Source organism: Melitaea cinxia, chromosome 19 (assembly GCF_905220565.1).
Source record: "Melitaea cinxia chromosome 19, ilMelCinx1.1, whole genome shotgun sequence".
Classification (NCBI taxonomy): domain Eukaryota; kingdom Metazoa; phylum Arthropoda; class Insecta; order Lepidoptera; family Nymphalidae; genus Melitaea; species Melitaea cinxia.
In genome coordinates this window covers 13,112,211-13,127,598 of record NC_059412.1, presented here as the reverse complement: position 1 = coordinate 13,127,598, position 15,388 = coordinate 13,112,211, and the positions used below count along the sequence as shown (strand labels likewise).

Genomic DNA, 15,388 nt, shown 5'->3' with positions numbered 1-15,388 from the left:
TTAATAAAATACTATGAAATTTCGTGTGCATATCGAGTAGGTGTGAGAATCGGCCAATATCTATTTTTCATTCCCCTAAGCTATAAGGGGGGGGGGGTGAGAGAGTTAGTAAAATATATGGCAAAACAACGGGTCAGGAAGTATATACAATAAAATATACTTGATAGCAGTATTGCCAGTATTATTTAGCGGTATTCATCTGTAATGTTCTGGTACTTCGCCTGGTGGGCTGTTCGAAATGTTGAGTAACATATTTCCTGCTGTGCCTTACCTCAGTTATAATCCAAACGTCTTAAAATTCATAACTGAAATGCGAACATTGTCTCGTTATTAATACACAACAAGACAAGAACTAATAAACCATTTTTGTATTTTACATCATAATAGTATTTCTATTGTTAATAGCATCGTGTCGTGATGATTCGAATGATTTATGATAGCACGGTAAAAAATATAAGCGAAATTAAAACGGGCAGTGTGTAGGCAAGTTGTCAGTACCTCGAAGTTGCCAAGTGATTAATAGCTTTGGGGCAAGGCAAACTTGTCAAGTTGTATCGTAACGGCCTCCCGAATACGTCAAGTCATATTCTGATTGAACGCACAGAGTATATAGTAATTATTCAATGCAGTATATTGACAAAACTAACTTCTTTGGAATTTATATAAATCGCACTATAATTACAATAGAATAAAGTTTTAATATTACACTTAATTACACTTTGAATACTTTAGCATAATGTATGTATTTCACCCGAAAGCAAAAAACATAAGATTTAATTAAAATACGTAATTACAATACATACTTGTATCTTTAACAAGTTTTTTTTTTTTTTTGAAAAATTAAAATAACCTTTAGATTAGTAGCTTTAGTAATTATATTTATTGCAAATGTACAACTATTACTATTAAATCTACAATAGATACTTTGATTATCTATATTAATTTAATGAAGCTGAAATGTGTTTTTTTTTTTTTTTGTTTGAATGCGCTAATCTCAGGAACTATTTTGGTGGGATCAGCCAATTGCCGAGGAAGGTTCAAGGTAATAAAAATAAGGTTTTAAAATAAGGTTATAAATAGACAAGCAAATATCTCGTAACGATGCGTGCACCAAATATAAATTTTTCATTCTGCATGAAAATAAAATATTGCATTTTAATTAATTCTATATAAGAAAAAAAATTTGAAGTATTTGAACTATTTTTTAACTCAAATACAACAAATTTAATTTTATGATGAATCAATATAAATATTAATTAATTATGTTTCGATGTTTAATCTGTGGTGTACAAAGAAAAACACAGTATCGATTGATTTTTAATTTGCCTTCGACATCTTTTACTTATAGTAGGAGATACGAACTTCACACATCTGTTCAATGGACAATTAGTTTATATTTTTCAATAAGAAAATATAATCGCAAAAGGGTTGTCTGATAAATAAAGTAATAATAAATCCTGGCCAGGTTATATTTAATTCAAAATTGAAAATTTATTTTTATTTAAAATTTCACCCAGGAGTTTTAAAAATAAATTTAAAAGCCTGTAGAAAATGCAAAAATGGGGTTATCTATTATTTTCCTGGCATAACTATACTGGGTGGCAGGTATAAACGGGTATATTAATATATATTGTTCTAGTTACTTTCACCGACATCTATCTATCTATATAAATAATAATTGTATTTGCTCGCAAACGAAAAAAAAACCGACTTCAATTACATCGACAAGTAATACAACGTAGGTAGACGAAAAAATAGTCAAGTAAATACACGTTATCAAAGATTACTCAAAAAGTTGTCATCAGGTCTCAATGAAATTTTAATGTGACAAAATTGGTACACCCAGTAAAAAAGTTATGAGGTATAATACAACATATGTCGACGAAAAAATATTCAAGTAAAAACGCATTATTAGATATAACTCGAAAAGTAGTTGTTAGATCTCAAATAAATTTAAGTGGGACCAAACGACACACACCACCTGTTGATCAAAAAATTTTTTGTTGAAATCGGTCCACCCAGTCAAAAGTTCTGAAGTAACATACACAAAAAAAGTCGAATTGAGAACCTCTTCCTTTTTTGGAAGTCGGTTAAAAATGAATGTTGCTAAGCGCATAACTCGAGAATGATAGTTTATATATTATTTTTCAAAAGAGTAACTGCGGAGTTTCTTGCAGATTCTTCTCTGCAGAATCTACACTTCGAATCGGTAGTAGCTTTAATTTTACAAAAATAATAATTTATTTTTAAAACTCTTTAAAGTTCTAATTTGTAAAATGACGATTCGAAAGTGCTCTTGGGACCTATTTGAATTAATAAAAAAAATGTCTACCAATTCGGCTAATTTATTTTATTGTATGTTCCCCACGAAAGGTTATAAATACTAAAAAAAAAAATTAGATTTATTAACTTTTGACAGAACGAAGTCTGTCCGGGCAGCTAGTGTTTAACCCTGCGATGGTAACATAATTTAAATGAACACGCATAGTAACAGGGGTACTACATCACCCCATGATAATAAAATGAATAAAAAACTTTTGTTTAATGAAAAATAATACTTTTTATTCTTTAAATAAACTAAAAGAACACTCTTTTTGGGATCAATAAGTAACTAAATGGGATTAGATTTAAACAAAAATGTTTTATGTGCACTTAAATACAATTGATACAAATTTCCACACGATGTTCAGAGCACACAGGTCTTTCGCATTTTGAACAAAAAATCTTTACTTTTTTGTTCTTTCTTCGAGGACACACTGCACATCGAGCTTGCTTTTGTAATTTGGCGGGGGGTTCACTTGCTGGAAATTCTTCGGGGACATTTAGAATGGCCCTTATATTTCCCGACGTTCCCGTCTGTTTTATGAGTAAAACGTTGGTTTTTGTATTTGGGAGTACATCTGTCAATTTCTTGGTTTGACCAAACATGACCATTTTTACCTCTCAAAACACTCCCTTGAAGCTGTGACAAAGGAACATCATCTTCGTCTTAGTCGGAAATGATGTCGTCTTGTTCGAAATGCACGGAGACGTTATCTTCATTTTCAGAAGCCTTGTCCGCCTCTATTGGTTCTGTTTCACTCTCATCATCCTCAGCAATATTATTTAAGTACCTTTCAAGCTCCTCATTATTACGAAACGCCATAATGGACTGACAATAACATATAAAAAATACAGTAACAAAAGAAAATACCTATGTAAATAGTTACGTAAATAGTAACAGGGGTGACGCAACACCCCACACATACCTGCAGAACGAAATTGACGCGTTGCCGCTCCCACCGCGCAACGGCTACTGATAAAGCATGGTAAGACAAAAGAATACACAAAATGCTGAAGTGAGACAGCAAATAATTTTCAACGAATCGGCGCGTGATTGCTCACCTGGGGTGTCGGGGCACCCCTGTTACCATCCTAGGGTTAATAAATAATCTCTTCGACTACCCTCGTCGAAATACTTGTCGATCTAAATTGAAATCGGTATTTATTTATTTATTTATTTATTTAAACTTTATTACACAACTCCAAAAAAAAAAAAAACAAAACAACACATCAAGGTAACACGTTGCGCAAAAGGCGGACTTAAGGCCGTACAGCCTTATCTACCAGTCAACCTTATTCTCTTTTCTCTCTCTTTTCTCTCTCTCTCTCAACCTAATTCTCTTTATTCTCTTTTACGACAAAACAAAAATATTCTAACTCTATTTTTCATATACAAATAGTTCACAAAACAAGCGATCGGCTCACCTGATGGTAACCGATTACCGTAGCCTTTAAACGTCTGCAACATCAAAAGCATTGCAAGCGCGTTGTCGACCCTATCCCCAAACCCCCTCCCTCAAGGTCTCTGGTCACCTTACTCACCACAAGAACACAACACACAAACTGCTTGATAACAGTTTTATTTAGCTGTGATCTTCTATAAAGTCTAAATAGCCTCCCAGACTGGCTACTACAGGCTTTAAGCAGGATAATTGCGTTAAATTAGTTTTGACATAACATACATGTCTAAATAACAATATGTATATATTCTAATGAAATTAATATGCAAAAAAGAAAATATAAAATACAACAAAATAATATTCAGTATGTTTATAAATTTTACACCAAATTCATGCAAAACTATCTACAAATTTTAAGTAAAATGCGAACGCAAGTATGCACGACAACACTGTGTCTCATACGTGCGAACAACTTGTAAACATTTGCAACGTGTAGAGCTGACATTAAAATTTGCATAGCCGTAATGGCCGCGCATTAACAGCTGAGCTTGACATTAGCTCTTATCGAAACCAACCGGATGGTTTATAACTTCCTCTTCCGAAAATGGCGGTTCGGACTTCACATTATCGTTGTTAAAACGTTGTATGGAGATGGATTTATGTTGAAAATTTCTACATGAAAATTTTTATTTTATTTTTATTTCATTCCTTTGCAAACATATAACACCGCGGTTTTGCCAACATTAATTTTTAAAAAAATGAACTAAAATCATATAAAACCTTTTCCGGTAAAAATACTGTTCTCTAATATATAAATAAAAGAAAATAAGAACTTTCTAGATAACGGTAACTTGGTTATAATGGTCAAGTGGTATTTTAACTGTAAAGGTAATGAAGTGAAGTGGTTAAACGGTAATGGTTTTAGGTATGTTGTAGTAATGTGATAAGCCTTACTTAAAAATAAAACCTGTGTTTTATTTTAGTTTTGGCATTTGGTTTTCTTTATGCTACTCAAGCTCTGAAAAATGCGGACATAAGGTCAGTGTTGCCAACTCTTGAAAAAACTTTTCCCTAAATCTTTTAACAAAAGTCCCTAAATTAAAAACAAAGCCAGATTAGTTTGATATTACTTTTTATTTTTCGAAGGGTTTTTAAGTAGAAAATAAATTATTTTGTATACTTTGCTTTAGTATATTCATTGAACATGTTATTTTAAAAATTGTTAATTGAGGAATTGTAATTTTATATTAGTTTTTTATATAAAAATATATTACTTTCAAAAAAAACGTACACAAAACTTTCCCGCTATTCGCAAAAATCGCTAAATTTAGGGGAAAATTCCTAATGTTGGCAATACTATCTTGAGTTGTTGGCAATACTGGAGTCTGGATCAGACAATTCAAAGTTCAAACATTTTAATTTTTTCAAAGAGTAAAGTAACTTGTACAGACAGGTTGACCCCCTGCTCGTTGAACAGTTTTTATGTGAATTAAAAGTTATATTTCTTGCTTTTAATGTTTAAAATATATAATATAATGTTTTAATATTAGTGTTTTAATAAATAGGTAGATAAAATGCCGCGTAAACCATGTTATTGGACAAGAAAACTTGAGTTAGAATTGGTGGAATTCGTTCGTCAAAAAGAATTCATATGGAAACCGATAGGAAACACAAACCATCTTATTCAGCAGAAATATAAAGCTTATGCTGAGTTTGCAGCTAGACTGGGACGTGGCTTTACTGGTATTCCTTTAATTCATTATCTTATTATAAAATTTTAATTTGCCATTACATCTAGTGCTAGAAAACGAATTTTTGGGTAAAATACTGACAAAAACAATCTTCTGCATGTAGAAGCTTTTTAGTTTTTATACTAGTGTAAAACATTTAGGTATGTTGTGTGGTACTTATAAGTTTTAGGTTAATAATTTTATCCATATTTATTTATTTTATTCGAAAACCAACAGTGTTACAATTCGTATATATATAAAATTTAACATAATATTAACAATAATAAGGCCAGTAATAGGTTTTCCTATCTATACATCTTAGTACAGTTACAAAAGGGCAGTGTTAAGAGCCGATATTAAAATGACTTGAAAAACAAAACAAAATTAAAGTTAATAGGATAGTAACATAAAGATACGTGACCCATCACATTAAACATCACACTAACAACAAGACATAGTATAAGTACAGTGAGTCCAAACATATACAAATTGCCACTGTAACAATTCTAATATATAATTTTTAAGCATTCAAAGTAAACTAATTGTGAAGTAATTATAATTAAATTTATTGCAAATAGCTTTTCATTATAATTAACCTAAAATCCTAACCTCTTCTATTGTCTGCTCTAGAGGTTATGTGAAGACTGTCTGTGATGTCTGTATTAGTGATAATACTGTTATGTGTACCTCACTTATGCCGAATTGCAAGAAACAAAATTAAAATTTAAGTAGAGATTAAACTAATTTAATCACAAGAATTTCATACAATTCTTGCAATTAAATTAGTTTAATCACTACTTAAATTTTAATTTCTTTTCGTGCAACTCGGTGTTATTGTTATATAATTTTAATTATAAATAATTTATTAAAGTAATATATAAAAATAAAATTAATATGATGTAAAAATTACATATTTACAGCTCGCTCCGTCAGAGACCGATGGGTAAATATTAGAAGCACATTCAATCATAATTTACGAAGAGTTGACAAGTCGCGAGAGACGGCACAATCAATATCAGAAGTGTATGTCCCGTGCTGGCCGCTGTGGAAACCCTTGCAGTTCTTACGAGAGTCCACATTGAAAGATGTTAATTATGTAAGTATACTAGTTACTTATTATATCCTGCTTTAAATCTGTATCAGCCTGACTGGGGACATACTTCGCCTTACAAAAAACCACAGCAGTCTCTCTTAGGTAGTGTTGTTCTTGTAGTGAGTAAGGTTACCAGAGCACCTGGGGATTGACAGTAGGGTCGGTAAAGCGCTTGTGATGCGTCTGGTGTTGTAGGCTATGGTAATAGCTTATCATTGGGTGGGTCATATGCTTATTTGTCAAACTTCATTTCAAAATTCCAATTTTGATTTAAAAACAAAAATAAAACTTATAGTCACCATTATACCTCGCTTATTAATCAACTCAAATAAAATAAATAAATAAATTGCAAGTAGGCTTCAAAAGCACTTATATCATCATTTTACAGTTATAATTATATTGATCTTTTTATATTTAATTATTGTTAATGTGAAGCTATTGTAATATAATTCTCCATTGGAGAAGAATATCAAGAAACTTAGTAGTTACTGTTTTTATAAAAATTTGACTTTGTTGAAGTAAAACTATAACTTTATTAAAATAAATATTTAAAAATTATTATTACTTCTAGCTTTCGATACCTGTACCAATATATGCATAAACTCCTATTTTAGAGATCAAGAGATTTATTTTTGACGTGGGAAGTAAGCTGGTGAGAAAGTGTGACGAGAGTGTTACGAATAGTGTGATCAGATGAGGCGAATGGAGCAAGAGAGAGAGGGGCGAGCACACATTTTCATAATCTCTTTCTCTCATAGCCAGTTACGTTTCGTATATCTAAGACACGTTCAGTCTATGTCAGTATTATGCAGGCGTTTTAGTTCAGTTGTGTGGTCTAAAGCACACAAATTTTTGTTTTATGTCTATTACTTCATAACTTTTTCCAGGGTTGACTTTGATATTTCATTTTATATTTAAAAGCTGGTGCCTGTCATGGTCCCAGTTAAGTTTGAGCAAGATCTGATTTAGTAGTTTGAGTAAACCCTAATAATTAAATTTTAATTGACTTCAACATTGTTTATGAAGAATATGAATGTTTATGAGTGCTGTGTGGCTACGGCACTAAAGAATTTAGCCACCCCCTCTCTTCCCGTGGGTGTCGTAAGAGGCGACTAAGGGATAACAAGGTTCCACAACCACCTTGGAACTTAAGAAGCCGACCGATGGCGGGATAACCATCCAACTGCTGGCTTTGAAATACACAGGCCGAAGACGGGCAGCAGCGTCTTCGGTGAGAAAAAGCCAGTACTACGGTCACCAACCCGCCTGCCCAGCGTGGTGACTATGGGCAAAACACATGAGTTCACGTTATTTTTGGCGTCAACTTGTGGAGGCCTATGTCCAGCAGTAGACTGTATAGGCTGTAATGATGATGTAATGATTGTTTATGATCTCCTGCTGATTATGTTCCTCTAACTTAGAATGTAAATAATTATTTTATTAATTAACTTGTGTCCAGCTATAACCACTTGTGTAAAGGTTTGCTCTAAGTCAGCGGAACTCAGCTTTACGTGCTACTAGTTCATCTGAAGTTGCCCGCAAAAGCGTGGTACTGAGTGAGCAAGTCTCACTACACTATACATTAAATACTCTTAACTAAAACTAAGTTGGAAAAACAAAGCACTTCTGATTTTACCCCAAGAAAGGGTGATAGACCCTCATCAACATAAAATTAGCACTGCTCTAAGTTAACATAAGTGTACATCTGTAACGGAAGCAAAAATTTGCAAAGTTTGATAACAGACTAGCACAATTCAATTCTGTAGTCTGTTACTGTGCATTTTTAGTAAATATAAAAATAAAAATAAAAAGTAAAAAGGAATTTTTACACAAATTGTCACAGAAAACTGTAGTTAACAGTATAAAATTTATACTATGAATTATTGTTAATTTGCATTTGTGCTGTAGCCAAACAAGTGGCTTATGCGTTTGATTCTCAAGTATAACAAATATTTGTATAGGCCGAATAGATGTTTATTGTGATCTGAGATGTATTTTCATTTTGTGTGAGTTTCTGGACCCATGTTACAAAATTTCCATTAGATTATCCGAAATCAAAATCAAAAATGAGCAACACACATGAGTTCACGCCATTTTTTGGCGACAACTTGTAGAGGCCTATATCCAGCAATGGACTGCGATAGGCTGAAATGATAGTTTTAATGAATAAATTGTTGTTAAAAGAGAAGCTACCACCAACTCGGAATGTAAATTCTGCAAAGAAGAATCGGCAAGAAATGCCTTCAGCTATTCTTTTAAAAAAACATGTTTTGTTATAAAATTTGTTTCCTGCATGAAATACACCACCACTAAATCATATTTATTAGCTACTCAAGTTGTTTCAATACAATGTTTAAATTTATATTTTTTCAATTTTAAAATTGTTTGTGGGATTTTGTTATGCAGTTGGTTATCTTACATTTTTATCATTCCTTCTTGTGCTTATGCTACAATTATTTTAATAGATATCTTGTAAATATATTATACTAATAAATTTAATTTGTAATTTTCAGGATTACAACACTCATGAAGACTTCAAAGATATGACATCAAATGTAGAGGTTAAAGAAGAAAACCAAATAGATTACGAAGTAGATCTTGGTATCAGGCAGCGAGGTCAGCGAACTGATCGACCCCGAAAGAAATCTCAAAAGATAACCAATAATATAGATAACTGCAAACAAGTTTTAGACGATCTCATCAAAGCTATGTCTCCGTTACTTGAACATACAGCAGAAGGTAGCCAGTACTGGTTTTTTGGGAAACATGTTACTGAAAGACTTAACGCTATGCGAGAGATTGACGCAGATTGTGCCAGTCAAGAAATTATGAAACTTCTTGAAGGTTCAGAAGGTTGAAGTACAATAAAAAGAATTGAGTTAATACTCAAATGGATCAAACATTTCTTAGATACTGGATCTAATGCATATAAAACTAGTAAAGGATATTATGTGGTGTGGCTAAGATCATCTAAATATTCTTCAGTGAATTATGCTCAGAAATAAGCAAAAAGTAGAGAAGTCAATATATATTCCTCCATCTTTGATACAATACGCTGCAGCTAACAGACACAAAATATACCAATGTTTGCTTATCATGATAATGAACTTAATTTAAAAAAAGAAGAATATGGGTAATGTCTTGTTTAGAAGGTTAAGAGATGGCGCTAGTAGTAGTGTCTACATCTATATTTTGATGTTTACAAGTGTATTTGGATATAAAGGAAGACATAGTAAAGTAGTAAGACAGCAGGAAGGCAAAATATTCATTTCAGATCCTTTATATTTCATATTGATTAATTTCTTGGTCAATTATTAATTAACCCCTTTTTATTTTATTTTTGTTTTTCTGCTTTTATTACAATCTGTCTCCTTCTTATGATAGACATAGCTTTAATTGTCGTACAGTGTAGTGTAGTGTAGTACCAGTGTGACATCCAAAATCAAAAATAATTTTAGTCAAAGAGACTTCGAAAGCACCTTCAAAAGGTCATTTAGAAAATATAAATGTTATTTATTGTTAAAATTGAAGCTACCACTCATTCAAAATTCAGATTCTACAGAGAAGAAACGACAAGAAGCACCGCAATTACTCTTTCACTTAGTTTACTTTGTCTGGTCAAAGGTTGGTCATTGTTGTCATAAATATTTGAGCAAATGTTTGGATATTGTAAAATGGGTTATAGGATTTGGTATATTGTTCAATCTCTCTCATGCTTGCCTGCAGTTATTTTTAGATCATAATGTAGAATTTCGTTTCTTACTATTAGGAGCCTCGATAATATTGATGGCTCCTAAGTATACTGAGTTACAGGTAAATTAGCTTGGAGAAATTTTTGCGTTTGTAGTAGTGTATGGTCAGCAAATAAAAAAAAAAAACAACATTTTATTTTTAGTTTTTATTTTTTTAAAGGTAATATACGTTTGTGGCTGGAGCACACCAAATGCGTACACGTCTACGCATACGCACTACGTACTAATACGGACGTGAAAATGTGTATCCACTGCATTGTAATCTATGGAACTGTATGAGGCAGACAAGCCAGTTCCAAACATTACAAGCAGTGAATGCCGGTTTTCACTTCAGTGAAGACGTGTATGAATTAGGTGTTCTCCGGCCATAAATGTTTTATTCTAATAATTCATCAACCCCAGGCATATCACAATCATCCCCATCCTCGCTTTCATCAGATGAATTATTTAAATTAATTATGATTCGTTCTGATATTGTGTCTAAAGCTGCGTCTCTACCCTGATATTTGTTTTCCTCCTCAAGAGCATGCAGACAAACTTTTCTCCATTCCTCTACAGTTATGGCGTTCATTTTTTCTTCAGCTAATGACATTATAACCTTCATATTCATTGCGACATTCTTTTTTGCGACATATGTTTTCACTATCCCCCATATATTTTCTATAGGATTAAACTCCGGATGGTATGGTGGTAAACGCAGCACAGTATGACCGTGCTGTCGTAATATTTCGTCTATCTTGTACTCTACAAATCTCGCCTTGTTTTGCAGAATCAGTTCATATAATTGAGGCTTAAGCAACGTGGATGAATGCTCAATGTTTCGCAATGTCAGCCAGTCAATCATTTACTGTTTTCTAGAATTACTATTCGGTGCAGGATTTTGTATTGAGTTATGATATGGTGCGTTGTCAACAACAACAACAACACTATTTGGTTGTAAGTTGGGTATTAATTGAGTTTGAATCCACCTTGAATAGTTGTCATAGTTCATATTGTCGTGGTAATCTCCACTTTTTTGGTTGGCTTTAAACATAAGCAATGCATTTGGTATAAAGCCATCCATACCACCGGCATGAACAATGATTAAGCGGTTGCCTTTCGATATATGTTGCTTCAAACCTGAAGTGCTTCCATCTGACCAAGATTTCGAGAGGGTATGTGATGTATGTATATATGTTTCGTCGGTGTAAACAATTGGTCGGCGTTGTTCACGATATTCAGCAATTTTCATCAAATAATTAATTCGCAAGTATCTATTTTCGTGTTTTTCCATAAGAAGTTTCCGGTTATCTTCTGTTTGCTTCCAATTAAAACCTAATGACATGACGTGTTTTCGTAACGTGCTGACACAACCTTTATAATCGATATCTTCTTTTAATTTTGCGTGCAAAGTTTTCAAAGTGGGAATTTCTTTATATGTGATGTGGAAGTCATGAATTGTTCTTCTGATAACTTGCTGATCAAAGTTATCGATTACTATTGTAGGTTTACGATTCGGTTTCTTTTTAGGAGATTTTAATGTTACTTCCTGATCTGAAGGTCGACATTTGCTTTCTGATACTACCTTTCTGACGGATGCTATTGAAATTCCTGTTGATTTAGCAACTAATTGAGTGGGAGTCATAATACTGCTCGGGTTGTTATTACACTCATTTTCGAAATATTTGTACAAACAGTACAAAACTTCTTTAGTTTGAGAAGTCAAAGGCTTGCCTCGACCATGTTTTAACACTGGAGCCATTTTGAATTAACAATATAAAGTTGCAACACTTACACACAAATTAAACACTTCAACAAATATTATAACAATAATAACAAACAATAACAACAATCAACAAATACAAAATTTAACAATTAACGTAATAATTATAATTTTTGAATGAAATGTGTGCTTTATGTTCTAACAGTACCAAGCGACTGACGCCGGACTGCACGTGGCACCTGCGGACAGCGTAAACTGGTTTATTCTGGTTTTGTGCGTGTTTCCACTTTCCACTATCAAGTGACGATTTTTTGCTTTAGATTGAAATATCTCGGAAACGGTGCGTCCTAGGCCAAAAATAAATTTTGACCCCCCCGTAGACCCCCCGGAGTTTTAAAAACCTAGATGAAAGGAAAAAAAAAATTATATATCGGTCTCTCCTCTTTGAAGTTTCACTTCTATCGTGTGTGAATCGCGCACACACCTTTTTTTTTTTATAAAGTCAAAACCTTTTTTTTTTTAAATAAAAACTTGTTTTTATTGATAGCAAATATCAGAGTGTTGCTAGGGATAAGTATAAAATTAAATAGTAATGTTAGGATATCGAAACATTTTTGTATAGGCCAGAACGATATAGAGGAAACGCGCTCTAAGATCTGAGTAATATACACACCACTACATATGCAAAAATTTCTCGAGACTAATTTCACTTTATTTAAATCCATGTATGCCATTACTTGCCGAGAAATTTATCAAAATGTGTGGTGTCCATTATATGGACAGTGCCTTATAAAGGGTTATGACGACAATTATTTATGAACAATCATCTTATTAGTTGTAATGAAAATCACAGTAATTATATAAGTAAATATCTTAGATACAATCTACGATTTCGGAACAATCCTCTTATTACTTATAATAAAAATCACAGCATGCATACAAGTTTAATTATTTTTGATACTAATAAAATACAACCTTACAATAAAATCAGTCTCAAAAGTTAGTATATGAGGAAAGTACTTAATAATTACGTGAAAAAAAAATTCAAATAAAAAAAGAAAAACTATATTTTTACTTATTCTGAATCGCTTTCAACTGTATTGTTGTCAGCTTTAATCAAATTAGAAAAAAATAAATGATATTCCTTAGGTATTATCAATTTGTGACACATGTCCATTAAATCATTTTTATCGATTGGTATTGGCGTATTGTAAGCTGGGCGAACATCATGAAATTCTGTATTAGGGACAGTTTTGTTACGCCTTGCTCTAGGTTTATTAGCACAATCAATCCAGTTATACGAATCTTGCGTGTAACCAGTTTTATAAAATAATTTGTAAGGATTTTCTACCTCAATTCTTATTTCGGGACTTTATTCCACTGCATCTTACACCCATCAGAGCTAAAAATCCAGTTATTAACCCTTTTAAGCATCGTTTTGAAGTCCATTACCAATATCTTGAGACACTTCTGTGACCTTATAAGATTTTGCATCGGTTTTTGCAAATTGAAAAGCCGTATACTTAATGTTTAATTATTAACTAAGGGTCGTAATTCAGCCATCTGGGATATTACTTAATGAATTGGGAGAATAATATTTTCTAAATCTATGTGAGTTCGCTCTCATAGAACTCTTGCAGTGTTAAATGTTTCAGAGTAAGCAAAGCTAAATCTTTATACAAAGCGGTCTCATCTCGTTGGTCCGAAAAGTTATTCATTAAGGTATTTCTTATACCCTGGGAGGTTTCAGAGATGCCGTTCGAGGTGATTGTGCGAGCGGCATATCCGGTAATTATATTGAGGATGCCGTTTAATAAAGCTAGGTTACTAAGCTCAAATCCTGACTGCCCGAATAAATTGCGTAACAAGTTGATCGCATAAATGAACAAAACGCGTGAACACATTCGGGTTGCCGTCGAACTCGGGTAAAAGGCGTAAGGCCTTATAGACTTGATCTACTAAATCAACGCTCATTTTTTAATAAGATTTCGCTCAAATATTAAACAACTAGATTCTACACTATCGCTATTCTCTAAAATACACTCTAAATACCTATTCGCATCGATTTGATTCTGTTAATATTATTTGACCCAGAGGTCCGCGATTGACGTGGATGAAAAATTTTGAAAAATTAATAGAACTACTTGAGGAAATTAACACTAGGAAAATTACAAAGGAAAATTAAAATAAAGGATAATTAAAGTATAGGAAGGCGAGCAACTCTAGTAAGAGGTACTCACCAAATCTGCATTTCTCTGTTTCTCGATATTCGGATACTCCTCCTTAGCCAAAAAAATACAAATTAAACTTAAAATTAATTTATTAAATTAATTAAAGAAACTATAACTAAATTACATTGGTAACAACACAACAAAAAAAAAGATGTTGTTATTAAGTTAATACAATTGTTGATTCTAACATTGTTATCAGTTTCGAAGTTCCCAGCTGTCCCCATGTGGGACAAATTAGTTAAAATAGTAGTTTTAAGCCCTGCAACAAATTGCCCAAATTTAGGGTTTGTATTTAATACCTTAAGTTCCCACGAATGCATCCAAAACGGTTTTCGAGTGCATCCTGTTGGAGCCTCCTTGTCAGCCAGACTCTTAATATTGTGCTTTAGGAATATGGACGTTTTCGTTGGCTACCAATAAATTTTAAAGTACATTTTTTTTTGTCTTTAAAAAGTTAATGGGGGCTTATTGCAGTTAAATTGGTAGCATGACACTTTCCTCTTCTCAAATCTGATGATTCACTGTTTAAGCAGTCAAATAATTTGTCCATGTTGGCAATGACATTGGCTGTAGTCGGAGCTGCTGCAGTAAGGCTTCCTGTAAGGAAAAATAGATATATCAGGATGGAAATAAGGCCTTATATATAATTTAATGATATACACTTTCCTCTTCTCAAATCTGATGATTCACTGTTTAAGCAGTCAAATAATTTGTCCATGTTGGCAATGACATTGGCTGTAGTCGTAGCTGCTGCAGTAAGGCTTCCTGTAAGGAAAAATAGATATATCAGGATGGAAATAAGGCCTTATATATAATTTAATGATATACACTTTCCTCTTCTCAAATCTGATGATTCACTGTTTAACCCTTTAACGGTCACCTTGACTTTTTTTTTAATATGCAATTTATTTTAAGTAATATATATTTTTTGGCCCGAATTAAAAAACACTGTCAAAGTAAAATAAATCTAGACTGCATATTTTTCGAGAAAATCCAAAAAAACAAGTGGCCAGTAGACTGGCCACTGACCGATCTGCACCACTCACTATCACGGCAAGTTCACTGGCCAGTAAACTGGACATGCACAAAAAAAGTACATTTAGAAGGAAATAGAATAAAAAAACAATACGTAGCCATCAGCCTTATATTTCAGGACAT

General features: G+C 32.7%; 2 protein-coding genes across 2 annotated transcripts; one reads left to right on the top strand and one right to left on the bottom strand.

The window, feature by feature from the left end:
• The first annotated feature begins 5,296 nt into the window (after positions 1–5,296).
• Positions 5,297–9,800, top strand: LOC123662935. The gene is made up of 3 exons (XM_045597700.1): positions 5,297–5,465; positions 6,373–6,560; positions 9,059–9,800. The coding sequence occupies exons 1-3, from the start codon at positions 5,297–5,299 to the stop codon at positions 9,401–9,403; spliced, it is 702 nt and encodes a 233-aa protein (XP_045453656.1). The 3' UTR covers positions 9,404–9,800.
• An 873-nt stretch (positions 9,801–10,673) lies between these two features.
• Positions 10,674–11,141, bottom strand: LOC123662783. Its single transcript, XM_045597580.1, has one exon. It carries the CDS (start codon positions 11,139–11,141, stop codon positions 10,674–10,676), a length of 468 nt encoding a protein of 155 aa, XP_045453536.1.
• Positions 11,142–15,388: the final 4,247 nt, after the last annotated feature.

Excerpts from the sequence above, each read along its gene's own strand:
- LOC123662935 (XM_045597700.1), top strand. The coding sequence starts at position 5,297 with ATGCCGCGTAAACCATGTTATTGGACAAGAAAACTTGAGTTAGAATTG. Across the intron at positions 5,466-6,372 it reads ACTGGGACGTGGCTTTACTG|CTCGCTCCGTCAGAGACCGA; the intron begins GTATTCCTTTAA and ends ACATATTTACAG. Across the intron at positions 6,561-9,058 it reads TTAATTATGTAAGTATACTA|GATTACAACACTCATGAAGA; the intron begins GTTACTTATTAT and ends TGTAATTTTCAG.
- LOC123662783 (XM_045597580.1), bottom strand. The coding sequence starts at position 11,141 with ATGATTGACTGGCTGACATTGCGAAACATTGAGCATTCATCCACGTTG.